General features: G+C 35.0%; 1 protein-coding gene and 1 long non-coding RNA gene across 2 annotated transcripts in view; both read right to left on the bottom strand.

Annotated features, from left to right (window-relative positions):
• The window catches only part of LOC125276504 (cilia- and flagella-associated protein 46), a 99,871-nt gene that overhangs the window by 46,087 nt on the left and 37,446 nt on the right, over positions 1 to 16,338 (bottom strand). The window contains exons 17-25 of the mRNA XM_048204031.1: positions 13,304 to 13,416; positions 12,265 to 12,477; positions 10,865 to 11,099; positions 10,024 to 10,167; positions 6,662 to 6,772; positions 4,605 to 4,786; positions 4,184 to 4,315; positions 3,937 to 4,108; positions 3,663 to 3,714 (exon numbers count right to left, since the gene is read on the bottom strand). Of these exons, the coding sequence (XP_048059988.1) occupies positions 3,663 to 3,714; positions 3,937 to 4,108; positions 4,184 to 4,315; positions 4,605 to 4,786; positions 6,662 to 6,772; positions 10,024 to 10,167; positions 10,865 to 11,099; positions 12,265 to 12,477; positions 13,304 to 13,416 (1,354 nt within the window). The remainder of the gene's footprint in view (positions 1 to 3,662; positions 3,715 to 3,936; positions 4,109 to 4,183; positions 4,316 to 4,604; positions 4,787 to 6,661; positions 6,773 to 10,023; positions 10,168 to 10,864; positions 11,100 to 12,264; positions 12,478 to 13,303; positions 13,417 to 16,338) is intronic.
• LOC125276505 lies at positions 484 to 1,922 on the bottom strand. Its single transcript, XR_007186685.1, has 3 exons — positions 1,499 to 1,922; positions 842 to 916; positions 484 to 760 (listed from the first exon to the last, which is right to left on the bottom strand). It is a non-coding gene; the product is annotated as an uncharacterized LOC125276505 (long non-coding RNA).

Genomic DNA, 16,338 nt, shown 5'->3' with positions numbered 1-16,338 from the left:
ATAGGCTAAATGCTATAATCAGGAAAATATCTGTTATACAAGGCATATTTGTTCAGTGGTAAAACAGACAGGTTGTAAAACCACAGACATAACTCTACTCAATTAACTGTACAAACGTCCGTGTAAAGCGCTGCCCACTTCCAGTTTTATCCAAATACAGATACAAATAATTTTGAGATTGTTACAGTGGTTCAACCTTTGTTTTATGAAGTGACAAGAATACTTTGTGCACAAAAAAACAAAATAAATAACGTCAGAGACTGACAGAGACGAGATTGTTGAGTAAAGTCATTATTTTTGTTGTTGTTTTTATTTGTGCACAAAAAGTATTCTCGTCAATTCACAAAATTAAGGTTGAACCACTGCAGTCACGTGGACTATTTAAAGATGTCTTTACTACCTCTCTGGGCCTTGAAAGTGGTCATTGTGTTGCTGTCTATAGAGGGGTCAGAAAGCTCTCATATTTCATCAAAAATTATGAAAATTAATTTGTGTTCTGAAGATGAATGAAGGTCTTACAGGTTTGGAACGATATGAGGGTGAATAATTAATGACAGAAATTTAATTTTTGTGTGAACTAACCCTTTAAGCATGTCCTTCTTCCCATGGTGTTTATTAAGAAAGTTGTCAATGGCCTCCTTCATTGTAGATATCCAGTGTTTGTGGTCCAGCACAAACACCCTGCCACCAATCTTCACAGGTCCAGTACGGCTGCTCACAGGTGAGGCCAGCATGGGCAGATGTGGTGTTTATGTAGTTCCTACACAGAGAAAAAAGGATTTAATTGATTTCTGCATTCTGAAAATTTGTAACAGCATTTGCATGTCTGTCAAAAGCTTACCTGGCTCTGACTGAGGCTCCACGTGGGCATCATGAGATGAGGACAGCGAGAGCTCAGGAAGTGTATCAGTGATTTCTGCAAAAAGTTCAACTAAGTTCATTTAGTTTTATGTATATGAGTATGCAAAATTATTTCCATTAAAATTTATTCAGCTTATTATTTTTATTAATTAATAGATATTAGATATTATTTTTATTAATTTTATTAATTAATCTTTATATATTATATATTATTATTCTTTTACATGTTATATATATATATATTTATATTTATATATATATATATATTTATATTTATATATATATATATATATATTCTCTGATTCTCCGACCTAGACATTACACCAACTATGACCAAATGGATAAGTCCGTTTGACCTTTTCTTATTAGACCAAATCATAAGTTTAAGAGGATATAAGTTTCCTGTATATATATAAATATATATATATATATATATATGTTGCTCTTATTTTGCTCTTCACTTCTGCTTCTTCTCCTGCTTCTTCTCTTCTACCTCTCCTTTTATTCTGCAAATATCTTACTTCTTTTGTTCTTCTTTCTCTAAACTCTGATCTTTACAATATTCATCTCATTGCATGAGTATAATAAGGAACAATGGAATTTTGTAAATGATGTTGTTCATCTGTCAAGATTTTACCTTGCTCTGACTGAAACTCTGAATGGGCACCATGAAATAAGTAGAAAGAAGGTACAGGTAGCATGCCAGAGAGGTCCCTTATGGAACACAACCTTGACTTTTCCAGGGAAAAACATGACATTTTTGTGCATGTTGACCTGCAAGACAGAAAAAGCAATATTTGCATGTTATATATATTATGTCTGTATGCACATACATACATATATGTACATTTCATTCTAAAAGGTATTCATAATGTACATTATAATGCATTATATCTTTTCATGAATAATTGTAACTAAAGTTAAAATGCATTAATATTCACATAATCTTTGTTACATCTCAAATTGGTTCTTGTAATGCATTATACTTTCTAAAGGTTATAATGTAGGCTATTATAACAATTATTCAAGAGACCATAAAATGCATTATAAGGTGCATTACAAGGCATAATTAATGCATTACAAATACATTTATAATGCATTATACATAAATGCACAAACACATATAATATATATATATATATATATATATATATATATATATATATATATATATATATACACACTACCGTTCAAAAGTTTGGGATCGGTAAGATTTTTAATGTCTTTAAAAGAAGTTTCGTCTGCTCACCAAGTCTGCATTTATTTAATTAAAAATAAAATAAAAAACGTAATATTGTGAAATATTATTACAATTTAAAATAATTGTTTTCTATTTGAATATATTTTACAAAGTAATTTATTCCTGTGATGTCAAAGCTGAATTTTCAGCATCATTACTCCAGTCTTCAGTGTCACATGATCCTCCAGAAATCATTCTAATATGCTGATTTACTGCTCAAGAAACATTTAATGTGTACAATTGTACAAAATATATTTCTTTGATGAATATAGTTCAAACGAACAACGTTTATTTGAAATATAATCTTTTGTTACATTTTAAATGTCTTTACTGTCACTTTTAATTGATTTAATGTATCCTTGCTGAAAAAAATATTAATTTCTTTAAATTCTTCTCAAAAAAATAAAAATAAAAATTCTTACTGACCCCAAACTTTTGAACGGTAGTGTATAATGTTACAAAAGCTTTGTATTTCAGATAAATGCTGTTCTTTTGAACTTTCTATTCATCAAGGAATCCTGAAAAAAAGTACACAACTGTTTTTAACATTGAAAATAATAATAAATGTTTCTTGAGCAGCAAATCATCATATTAGATTGATTTCTGAAGGATCATGTGACACTGAAGACTGGAGTAATGATGCTGAAAATTCAGCTTTGATCACAGGAATAAATTACATTTTAAAATATATTCCTATATAATAGGAATAAAGATAGCGTTACGTAGCAACCACGGAGGGAAAAAAAACACAATATACATGTAAACACAGAAAAACAACACAAAAACGAAAATTAATGCTATGTTCATTCATAATTTAGCGTTAAAATCATTCTACGATGATGAAAGAAAAGCCGGCAGGGTAACGTTTTGTTTCCTCATAGGACGATTTCAGCATTAATAGTAAAAGCTGAGGTAAAATAAAGTGACTTACCTTTGTTAGATGAGTTGAGAATGTGTTGAATAAAAACGAACGCTTATGTATGTTTTCACTCTTCCAGTCGGGATGAAAAAGGCGACTTCAAATTTCCCGGGGTGCCAAAACACGGAAGAGCGCCACGAGAGCGTTGTGGCCGAAAGAATATTGCATCCGTAGTGGTTTAGCACTACCATAGAGAATGAATGGGAAACGGTTTAGGGCCGTTTAGCTAAACAATTCTCGGCCCGGGTTCGATTCCCGGCCAATGCAGATACACATTTTCATTTTTACATAAAAACAAAAATGAACAAAAAGTTACTCTGAAAGCTAAAATGCCACAATGTCTGGAAATTGTGACAAAAACAAAACCTTACCAGATGGGACAAATCAATATTGAAACAATACACCTTCACACTAAAGTATTTAAAGCTTCTGGAACTCTATACTAAAACAGTATAATATGGTAAAATTTTATGTTTAATATAGTTAATAATGTATATAATATACTATATTATAAAATAATGTAGTTATTTGTGACATTATGATTATTTGTACCACAGTTTGTACCACATTTCTCTCAGTAACATATTATAAGCACAAATAGACTGCTTATATGTCACAGAAATACAGCAAAATAACTCTCACTTGTGGTATCTGGTGTTTCCATCACTGGTCCAGATGCTCTTTTACTTTTGTCCTGTACACACAAATCGGAAAGATATAGTTGGAATAACTTTCAGAATGATTTTTTCCAGCTGATAAACGATAAAAACATTGACAGCCAATCAGAATCCCTGTTTTAACTAGCTCAAGTGGCAAACGACAAAGCTTCAGCGCTTATAGTAAACAGAACAATATCATTTGCTGGTGATAGTACAGTTGGATGATAATACAGTTATTGTTCTTGGTGTGAACTGGCCTTTACAGGGGTTTGTTTGCTGTAGGTGTGCGCCATGGCCTTCAGGATGAGCTCCAGTGGTTCTCTGAGCTGTCGTCTGTCCGGTCTCGTGTCCAGGAGAGGCAGACAGGCGTTCCAGTAGTGACCCGCTGCGGTCACACACAGACACCAGCTGCTCGCCTGCTCTGCAAAACTACAACAAACACAAATCAGAGAGAGTTAGAAAGTCAGTAACAATTCAAGAGTTGAATCCGGTGGCGTTACTGACCTGACGCTGGACTGAAGCGTGCGCAGACCCTCCATATATCTGATGTGATGACCTCTGGCCTCATGGATCAAACTCTGACCTCTAACACATGCAGCGCTGCTCAACATCTCCTGCACTGAACGCACACTGAACCTAAACACACACACATGTTGGGTTTCCATGCTTTATCGAGAATTTCCACAGACATAATGATTTTTATTCTGTACAAACTGTATAGTCTCTCCCCTAAATCACAGAAAACTTTATGCATTTTTACCATTTCAAAAACATCACTTAGTATGATTTATAAGCTGTCCCCAAAAAATGGTCCCCAACCCTAACATCAATTATTAATCAAACTGTATGCAATAAAGTTGATATATAGATGTGGTGCATTAATAAAAGTGATGTACTGTACATATACTGTAAGACTGGCACTCACAGGGCATAAGTGTCCGTATTCACCCTGTGTACTGCATACTGCTCCAGCTGCAGTGCATTATGGGTGCAGGTCACGACAAGGTTGTGGTCATGGGCCTGATGAGCAAACAGAGCGAGCTGCGTCCACACATACAGCTCCAGCACAGGGTCGGTCCACTGACAGCCCGCCGCCATCTGCACCAGCTTCAGGACAGAAACAAACACGCACAAATCTGTATTACTAATATATACTGAGCAATTTAAATATCCTTAATTTATATATTATTGATTAAAGCCTTCTCAATAAACAAAGTGCATTATTTGTGGCAACTGAATTGCAAAAATAGTTTACTTGGACACTCCCCCCAAACTCACACAATTGGTTGAGTCTTGCAGGGTCCAAATTCACCTACTTATAGACCCCTTAAAAGTTTGTAAACATTGCAACGTTTCCTGGTGGGCGGGGCTTAGCTGGAGGCAAAAAGAGACGCTGGACTCAATGTTGACAAGCATAAGCTAGCATGTTTTAGGAGGGATTTATTAAACATAGATGCAGAAGAAGGTTCAGAACTGTCCGAATATGTACAGTCACTGACTCTGCGGGACCGTGACAGCTATTTTTGTAAATTAACTTAAGTTTTGGATATTTCCTAGACAACATATGAATTACTTTCGGGTGGTTCGGGGAATTTTGTAAAGGCTTATTGTCTAATGTAACCTAACGCTGGGCCAACTATGATTATGGCTAGCAATGTGGATTATTTTAAGAGCCCATTCAAAGGATGGCACACACATCTATCGCTGTATGTTTGTTTAACATTTAAGCTAGCTAGTGTGCTGAAAGTTGGCGACTTTTCACCTATAAAACAGAAACTTGCTGATTTGTACTAGATAAAACCAACACACCATTACATATGCATCGATTATTTTACCTGATATGAAGTGTGCACTGCAAACACAAGCATTATTTATGATCGTCTCCGTCCAGTCTGTACGCCGTATTGCTTTCAACCACAATTATCTTTTTGATTTCTGTGAAGGAATGTCTGCCGGGATCTGGTAAAACTTTAGTTTTGAACCAAAAGTCCTGTTCCTTCTATTCTGGCAGCCAAAAACACAACAAGATAACATTTTAAAGTCAAAACCTAAAACTTTTAGCGTGCCCGCTATTCGTTCTTATTTATGTTTTGCCTCCAGCTAGAGCGGTGACGTCACAGTGACGTAGGCGATTAAGGGGTCTATACTAGTATGCACTCTTTTTGTGAAGAAGTACATACTTAAAAGTGTGTAGCAGAAGAGTAGGCAAGCTTTGGGACAAACTAAAACTACTACATCATAATTACATATTTAGCAGACTCTCCTCATGTTTTTGCATAATGATGCATTTAGAAGTTAATGGCCAAATGTGTCTTTCTAAAAGCTCACAATGTTGTAGCAGATAAAATAAAAATATATTTTTATCAGGTTAGATATGAATTATTAATCAGTCTTTCTTTCTTTTCTTTTCTTAAGGCCATGCCAGCTTCTATGGCTATATTCATGGCGAGAGAGGTTTAGTTTAAAAAACTAAATAAGAAGTTTAAGATTGGCAGTGGATTCAGGCAAGATGGACACTTTGGAGAATTTTCTCCTGAAAGTAAAAATGTATGTGTTAGTCTTGAGTTATTAATCACTCAAACCCATTTATCTGATTTTAATAAATATAGGCACTGTATTTCAACATACTAGGATTTGCGACACACTAATTCTAATTTCGATTAGGACGTATCGTATAATATGCGAATTGGGACGCAGCATCAGCGTTGCTGTGATGAGCTGATCCATGTTTTGTTCAGAGAAATCAATTTAAAAGCATCCATGTCTAAAATAAACAGAGAAATTAAAGTGTAAATGTTTGGCTACAAATAGAAAGGTAAATATAGAATAAAAGTTGGCTGCAAGAAATTAATAATTTATTATAATCCCACCTTGATGCAGTTTGAGTTTATCAGAACAATGGACCTATGGTTCACTTACAGTATAGTTTTCTCTGCACATGAAACTCTATTTTAACAGGTTGTGACAATCAGCAGGTCTCACCACAGACAGGCTGGGAACGGTAAACTCCATCAGTCTGGAGTTCCTGTTACACTGAAGCATCTCGACTGCGACCAGCACACAGGACACGGCCGTCACTGCCTCGTTTTTACTCTGGCAGACACAAAATGAAGAAGTTATGGGCTTGAGATAAGATATTAAACCTATAAAGCCTACTGTATCATATTTGATACAATCATTTCTAAGGACTCTAAATCATTCGCTGAACTTTTACTTGATTATCCGTACATTTTTTTTTTTTTTAGAAAAATCTTGTTCAAATGTGAGTCTCAAATATGATCCATGTGACATTACAAGCATCTATTTCATCTTACTTTTTGTGATATTTATATAGACAAAACATTATTATTTTTGCTCAGTTTGGGCCTCTGAATAAAACTGAGCTGTTTTCCCTCCATATTCTCACTATATGGTACTATATGAATCATAAAAGCCTGATGTATCAAATATGATACTCAACTAAAAACACATATGCAAATTATTTTTTAGATTTTCTTTTATAATTTTCTAAAGGTTCAATTAGAAAAAAAAAAAAAAAATTCAATTATTATTGTCAGGCTAAAAGGGAGAGTTCACCCTAAAATGAAAATGAAATCATCATTTACTCACCCTGGTGTTGTTCTAATGCCGTATGTGTCTTTCTTTCTTTTTCTGATCAAAAATGGAGAATTTTTTAAAAATGTCCCGCTCACGCTTGTCTGTATAATGGCAGTGAATAGTGACAAGCATCAAGCTTTTTAAAAAATATGCAAAAGTATCACAGATAGTGATGTAACGATACACAAAAATGATGGTTCGGTACATATCTCGGTTTTGAAGTCATGGTTCGGTACAGCAGGGTGAGAAAACAAAAAAAAAATTTCTCTTTTTTTATTAAACAATGTTTTACTGAACAAACTGTGTCTCTGTCTTTAAATTTATTCAATTATAATTAAAAATTTCTTAAGGATAAAAAATATCTATCTCTGCTAATGCTATTAGGATTTATTAACAACCGAGCCCAAATTATTAAATTCAGTTGCTATTTATTTTTAGATAATCATCAACACTCAAATAATAATAAAAATGTATGTATTATAAACATGTAAATTACACATAAGGAAGTTTTTGCATTAACTTCTGTTTCTCCAGTTCGTTGTTGAAATATAATCATTTACACAGTGGCTGTCATAACTTGGTTTCATGACGGATGGATTTATTTAGGCCTTACATTAACTAACAGGTTAAGTAAGTTTAATTAATATATAGGCTAATAGTGCATATTTAGCAAAACACTTAATTTCTCTAGTGAACTAACAAGCTGTTGACACTGAATAGCATTTCTGAGGTAAATGTTACTATGTGACATATTGTTTACAAACTGTTTTACTGACATCTTTCCACTGATTTCCACAAGAGATATACGTTTCAGTAAGTTGTACTGTATCTATCTATCTATCAACATACCTTCATGTTCATTCATGTTTATTCTGTAGCAGTGATGAAGAGATGATCGCGCTCCGCGCTGCCGTTTGAACTGAGGCGCCTATACAGCGATCTGTCACGCCACATCAAAAAGCGCCAAAACGGCATTTATTGTTTGAATTTCGTGATAAAATGGACAGAATTTGAAAGATGTTTCTTATCTAAAGTAACAAAACTCAGAGCTTATTATTACTATATTATTGCGATGCTGGTAAAAAGCAAGCATGCCACACGACACGAGTCCTGAAAAGTGAAGCCAAAGCGTCTCGATCGCCCCCAGGTGGCTGGATGCAGTATAGGTCATAAATCCCACCCTCTCCATGAATTCCAGTGGGACGTGAGACAAACAAACTAAACAATTAAAGGTGCAATATGTGAGATTTTTTCAGTAAAATATCCAAAAACCACTAGGGCAGTGTTATATATTTTGTTCACTTGAATACTAACAAAATCCCAAATGTTTGCAACTATTTGTAAATCGTGAGAAAATTGCAATTTTAACCAAGGCTCCGGGACGTGTGAGGAGTCGCCTGTCAATTGCGTCATACCCGCGTTACCCTCGGTTTCCGGTTTTATTTTGTAGAAACCATGGAAACACCAAAGACGCTTTAATATTTACATGTTTTAATAGACAAAGGAACAACTGTTTGGTTATATTTATAGACAGAAAACTAATTATTATTATATAGCTCAACACGTTTAGTCTTATTGTTTAAATCTAATTTTCTTGATTTTTTTTGCGAGTACCATGCTTTACCATGCCTCAGAGAAAACATTTTGTGAAGTAGCTAACATAGCATAATCAGATGCAGCTTTATTTTTAGTAACAGTAATACATAATTTTCTCCATCATACAATATGTTTTAAAATTAATTACATGCAATTTATCAACACAAGCATCGGTTACATCGATCTATCGATCGATCTATCTTACTGCAGTGTGAAACAGTGTCTCACAGCAGCCGCCGAGCGAACGCACAGAGTAACGTTATAACATTTTCAACACACTCAAATGTATCTAATATGATAAACAGAGCTGCGTTACCTCATACTCATGACCGGAAAAGTGGAAGCAGCACCGGCGACTGTGTCATAATAAAAGTCCCATTGCTCGTGAGGCGTGTTTTGTGCAATTGCTCCAGCGGCCTCGTTCAGCTCCCACAACACTCGGTCCTGCTCTGCTTCATACTACAGTAACGTTAATATTCGCATCCATGAACATGATTTCTTCCCGAGTCCTATCTCAATTCTTTTCCACCGGCCGTTGAGGTGAAGACAACATGTCCCAAGTCTCCGTGCTCAAATTTGGCGTCATCAAGCTACGCCTACGATAGGGTTTGGTGAAAAACAAACCAAAATTTACTTAATTTATTTAACGAAAATCCTGCCCTTGGCCATTGATCTTGTGTGCTCGACTGTGCGTTCATGAGACTCTATTAGCTCTGCAGTTGACTCCGACTCACCCAGATAATCACACGAGTTGTGAGGAATCATGATTAATAAAAACATGAAATACAACACCTAGTAAACCCCAAAACAAAAAGTATCCGTGTACTTTCTTCACAGAGTTAAATATCTCTGGACAGGAACTCCATTTGTCCAATGATAGGCAGAATGACAGATGTGAAAGCGATACTTCTTGTTGCGACAAACACAACGGATATATTCACCTCGGAGTAGAAAGTGTTGTTTTCATGTCACGTTTTTATTCATCTTGATTAATAAAGCGCATTAGAACAACACCAAGATGAGTAAATAATGACTTAATTTTCATTTTAGGGTGAACTATCCCTTTAATCCCCCACAGCCAAACTTTTGATTATTGGCATCAGCTTATTCTAGTCAAAAAAGACCATTTGCCATTTGTTTTTTGATGTCACCTCATCATTGATGTCCAGTTTCTGTCCAATCTGCTGGTGAAGCAGCTGTTTAACGGAGACCCACGTGCTCAAGAGCTGCTTCCTCACCGTGACCGGCACCGGCTCAGCGTTTCCATTGGACAGTTTCAGCGCAAAGTCACAAACCTACACAACACACACAGTCAGGTATCAGCAGAAGGCAGATGTCCAAACCTCCCCTCACTTTCACCCACACATCCACAAACTTTCTGCTCTTAAACTTGACAGCTTTACATATAAATCTCGTATAAAATAAAAAAGTTTGTTTGAGCCAGCATGCTGCTTGACGCGTGTTAGAAATTGATAAAAACGTAAGCGAGATTAGCTTCTCATGTCGAGTTTGAAAAGAGCAGTGTTAGGAAAAGTAGTTAGTGAATAATTTCCCTATACTAAAAAGGCTTTCATGTGGAATTACCGCTGATATGTGCAGAGGAGGGCCTGTAAATCTGCACAAAAGACAGCAAAAGGAAATTTAATTAGAGGGATCGTGAAGAAGGGAAGCAGCAGAGGTGTGTATTTAGTGGCTGAATCAGACTGTGAATCTATTTCAGAAAGATTTTTATGGGCCTCTTTTCAATAAATGTATTCACTTGGATCAGAACCATACTCTTCTGCTTCTGTTTTAAATTCAGGGCCTGCCTTCAACTTTCCAAGGCCCTTGTCAGAGAGTATATTCACAGAGCCTATTTATGGTCTGAGATCAATGCTTCGCACAGGGGCAGTTTCCCAGGTGAGCTCCAGTGTGCATGTAGATAAGAGTGACTTACTTGTTAAATGCTGCTTGGTGTTTCCAGCCTCAAGTGGACTAAAAACAGCTGCTCACCTCTAAAGCTTTCTTAATGTCCTGCATGGCAGCAGCGTCCAGCTGAGGGCCGTGGGTCAAGCCTGATTTCTCCACGCTTTTTCCTCGCAATTTCTTTGTCTTTTCAGCTGGCAGCTGAACGTCTCCCTTCTCTGCGTCCTGTGATTCTTGATCGGCATGTATAGACGTCCCACACCACGGCTGGATGAGTCCCTGAGCAACAGCGTCACAAAGCATGACCAGAAGAACCACCTCCCTGAAATAAAGCACAGACACAATCAATATTATTTAAAAAATAATATATAAAATAATGATGTAATTATATAACAATTAAATAAAATTACAAAATAAAAGAATTATATAATAATGAAATTAAATTATAAAATAAAATAAATACAAAATTACATAATTACAGAATGATAAAAATAATATATAAAATAATGATGCAATTATATAATAATGAAATAAAATTACAAAATAAAATAAAAGAATTATAAAATAATGAAATTAAATTATAAAATAAAATAATAAATACAAAATTACATAATTACAAAATGATCAAAATAATATATAAAATAATGATGTAATTATATAATAATGAATTAAAATTACAAAATAAAATAAAAGAATTATAATAATGAGATAAAATTATAAAATAAAATAATAAATAAAAATTACATAATTACGGAATGATAAAAATAATATATAAAATAATGATGTAATTATAGAATAATGAAATAAAATTATTAAAGATATATCAAATTATGCAATTACAGAATAAATAAAAAAATAAAATGAAAAGACACAACTCTCTTTAGCAAGAAATGATTGAGTACTAGTGAGGACTGATGTAACAAACACAACTAATAAAGTTACACAAAATAAATAAATAAATAAATAAAATAAAACAAAACAATACACATGATTTGAAGAATCATTCATGTCTGGAGCTCAGGTTGACACACTGAACTTTAATACTTAGGGGCTGTTTACACACGACACTGTTTTCAACTAAAAACTGAAAGTCTTTATGCGTTTTGGCCGTTCATTTATACTGTATGACAATGGCGTTTTTGAAAACGATACCGTTATTGTCACCGTGTAAACTACAAAAATGCAAATTTGTGTTATATGTTCAGTCTATAGAAGTCTAGTGTTTCTTTACAAAGTGACATTGCCATCTACTGGCCTGGCAGCAGAATACAGTGTTTTTAGTCATTTTCACAGATCTGTGTGATATTGTTTTGACAATGTTGTCGTCTGTATGCGAAAAACGCAAAGGAAAAACGTTTCCGTTTTTAGTACATCGTTGTCGCGTAAACGTACCCTTAGTACTAGAGGTTTCGGCACATCAATATCAGCACTAGTTAGAATTGATGTATCAAACATCACTAATAAAGTAACACAAGCCCATGCCTTACCCAGCATGCCCTGTCTGTCTGAGTAGTTCTAGCAAACGGCTGAATGTGGGCAGGAGAAGCCGATGCGCTCTGGTGGCCAGCAGCCAGCTGTTGTAGTTCCACAGATATACGGCTGCATTAGCCACCAACCACGCCTCACACAGCTCCGCCCCAATCTCCGCCCCTCGCAGGAAGTTACTTGTGGCATAAGCTGATAAATCCTTAATCCAATCACTGAGGAAAGACCAAAAAAAGGCAAAGACAACCAATTATGCTGCTGTAACCAATTACAGCAGTTATGTCGCAGCAGTTCTAAATCAAGACATGAGAATTTTAAGTCATTACTTTTATAATGACTTACTATTATATATAGATCATGATTATGCATATACTTATATCGCACTTATATTGCTCTAAAATAATTCATTTATATAGATTCACATTATGCTGACACACCTACCAACAACTTCATAGTTTATAACATTTTTAACATTTTACTATTGTATTCTGCACTTTTATGATGCCTTTATGTTAACACAATGATCATATGGCAATTTGCACATACCATAAGATGTATTTAAATTCTATGTTGCAGCTTCTGGTTAGTTGCTAACTGAATTACACTGACTCTGTACACAATAAAGCCGAATCTAATTTCATCTAATCTCATTTGGATGGCCGGTATATATTAGAGCAGCATGTGTAATAGTTTGCGCTCACATGAATGCCGCTGTGTTCTTGATGCTGCTGAATATGTGATCAGCGGGTCTGTTCGTGATGCACAGGGTGTCTGTGAGCTTTCTTTATCTAGCTGTGAGTCGCAAGCTTATTGTTTCATGTGGCTTATAATTTGAGAAAGTCATTTAATGCATGCTGGGATGTGGAATAGAACAGCTCTCTGTGATTATCTTGTCTGTTCAGGTCCACATCAGCAGCAGGAGCTTAATATAACATGCTTAACATCCAATCAGTTTTTGAGATGAGAGTATGTCAAGGATGTGTGTAAAGGAGTCAGAGTTATTAATATCAGTGATACTAAAATAAGAGTGCTTTTGTTCACCTGTACAGGGTCCAGTGGGCATCATCCTCAGGTGGGCGTGTCCGTCTTTCATCAGGTGCTACAGCGGAGCCATTCAGTTCCACCCCCTCAGAGCGGAGTTTAAGGATGGTTACCTAGACAACACAATACTGTGCTTTATGGGATCCCAAATTTGCTGAGAACTTGTTTGCTTCATATTTTTTTGTTATGCACCTATAACAACAAATATTTCTGGTGTATTTAATCAACCCTATAAATCCTATTGTATCAGATTCATTACGCATATTTCTAAGGCATATTTTCTTAATGCTAAACATGATCAAAACTTTGCTGATAAATCTGTCGCACACAATCTACTACAGTCCTTCTGTCGTCTGATTGATAGTTTAGACTGTTTTATCAAGTAAAAGTCTTTTAGTACAATTGTACAAATGTCCTCCTTCAGCTCGTGTCTTTCTGCTGTGAAATCTTCACTGATTTTTATCAAGTAAACATAATAACTTTGATATTGTTAGTAATATTTCAACTGGACTGAAGCAACTTCGGTTTACTTAATTATCCAGATATAATTTTTAGAAAAATCATTAGTATCATTGTCATTGTATCTTTAGAGACTCGTGAATCAGTGAGGATGTGGTTCAGTTCTGTCTGTAAATCCTCTTCCAGTTCACGAGGGTCTGCAGTCAGCGTCGTCTGTGCAGACGGGGCTGACGGGAGCCAACGGCCCACACGGTTAACACAGGATGACTGAGGATCAAAGCCTCGCAAGTCCACGAGGAACTCACATCCTTTCACTTCCCCCGGATGGCACACTCAACAAATTAAAAGGACGCCTTTTGAAAAATCAACCCCTTCAAAAACAGAGGAAACATATTCGCCGAGAACAAAGTGATGCGCTATCAAAGAGAAGTTGCTCCGACAGGCCTCTGCTTTTGTCAAGGTCATCACTTCTTTGTCTCACACCGAATTCAGTGTGCCAAATCTGTACGTGCAGTTCAAAGGAAACGTGTCTCTGAAGACATAATTACACAGATGATCCTGGAGGTCTAATGCAGTCATTAAAAGAACTTCACATTATTGAGTGAGACATCTTCATTTTCTTGATTTCTTAAAATGTGTGAAGGAGTATTTCACCCAAAATTACAATTATATTATTATTTACTGACTTACAAACCCATATGCTGTGGAACAAGGAGGATAATTTATTCATTTTCATGCATATCATTTTCATATGACATTTACAAAAACACAATTTACAAATTCTTCTTTTGAGCTCCAGAGAACAAAGGAAGTGAGGGTGAATAAATGATGACAGAATGTTAGATGAGCATTTTCTTTAAAAACATATAATAATAATAATATAATATTATATATGCATTATAATAATGGAATCCATATTATTACTTCCGAAGCAGATATAATCATGATAATTTATGTATAAATGTATAATATATTATAATGAATGATGTATAATTGACAGAGGATTTCTTCCCCACAAACCATTTAAGCCTCTGTTGTTCCTCGCGTGGTGGTCAAATAACCAAAAATGAGTTTATTTCAATTAAATGAATGTAGTATATTTTAGTTTAATAATGTTTTTTATTTAATATTTTGTATTTTACTGCAAAAATTATATTTATATGCAGTAGTTATAATCCATTTATTCACTTTTAGAGCATGGACCTGAAAATGAAATGTCCAACTTAAACTGTGGTAAATCTTGAATCTTTGAAACACAGATTGAAGTTTGGTCTCTTTTTAAAGAAGACGGATTATTTGGCAGATTATTGCTCAAGTTAAAAAACTTAAAAAAATAAAAATAAAAAGTCTAAAAAAAAGTGATAGAAGTTTATTATTAAGAAAAATGCACAAAAATACTATACTAATTTTATATGAAATGTATATTTTCCAAAACATGTTTTACTCTAAAACTGTGAGAAAATCAAAGCCAGAAATCTATACAAGTTGTGTTACAAATTTAAAGGTGCCCTAGAATTAAATACTGAATTTACCTTGGCATAGTTGAATAACAAGAGTTCAGTACATGGAAAAGACATACACTGAGTTTCAAACTCCATTGTTTCCTCCTTCTTATATAAATCTCATTTGTTTAAAAGACCTCTGAAGAACAAGCGAATCTCAACATAACACTGACTGTTACGTAACAGTCGGGATCATTAATATGTACGCCCCCAATATTTGCATATGCCAGCTCATGTTCAAGCCATTAGACAAGGGCAGCCAGTATTAATGTCTGGATCTGTGCACAGCTGAATCATCAGACTAGGTAAGCAAGCAAGAACAATAGCGAAAAATGGCAGATGGAGCAATAATAACTGACATGATCCATGATATCATGATATTTTTAGTGATATTTGTAAATTGTCTTTCTAAATGTTTTGTTAGCATGTTGCTAAAGTACTGTTAAATGTGGTTAAAGTTACCATCGTTTCTTACTGTATTCATGGAGACAAGAGCCGTCGCTATTTTCCTTTTTTAAACACTTGCAGTCTGTATAATTCATAAACACAACTTCATTCTTTATAAATCTCTCCAACAGTGTGTAATGTTAGCTTTAGCCACAGAGCACTATCAAACTCATTCAGAATCAAATGTAAACATCCAAATAAATACTATACTTATGCGATTAGACATGCTGCATGACGAACACTTTGTACAGATCCATTTGAGGGTTATATTAGCTGTGTGAACTTTGTTTATGCTGTTCAAGGCAAGCGCGAGCTCCGGGGGCGGGGGAGTACGAGAATTAAAGGGGCCGCAGCCTATATATCGGTGCATAGTTAATATAGAAAATAGACAGTTAAAAAAATTAATTTAAAAAAATCTAAGGGGTATTTTGAGCTGAAACTTCACAGACACATTCAGTGGACAACTTAGACATATATTACATCTTTTAAAAAGACGTTCTAGGGCACCTTTAAAGTTGATATCTCAAAAAATAAGCTTTCAGTCAGATTTTGTTTCGCAGAAAAAGCGCAGTTCCAAACGCTTCCACTAGATGAGATTCGTCTTGCATTCTTTTCCAGGCCACGAAC

Source organism: Megalobrama amblycephala, linkage group LG10 (assembly GCF_018812025.1).
Source record: "Megalobrama amblycephala isolate DHTTF-2021 linkage group LG10, ASM1881202v1, whole genome shotgun sequence".
Taxonomy (NCBI): Eukaryota; Metazoa; Chordata; class Actinopteri; order Cypriniformes; family Xenocyprididae; genus Megalobrama; species Megalobrama amblycephala.
The sequence above is the reverse complement of the archived record's forward strand: the minus strand, read 5'-3'. Positions and strand labels throughout refer to the sequence as shown.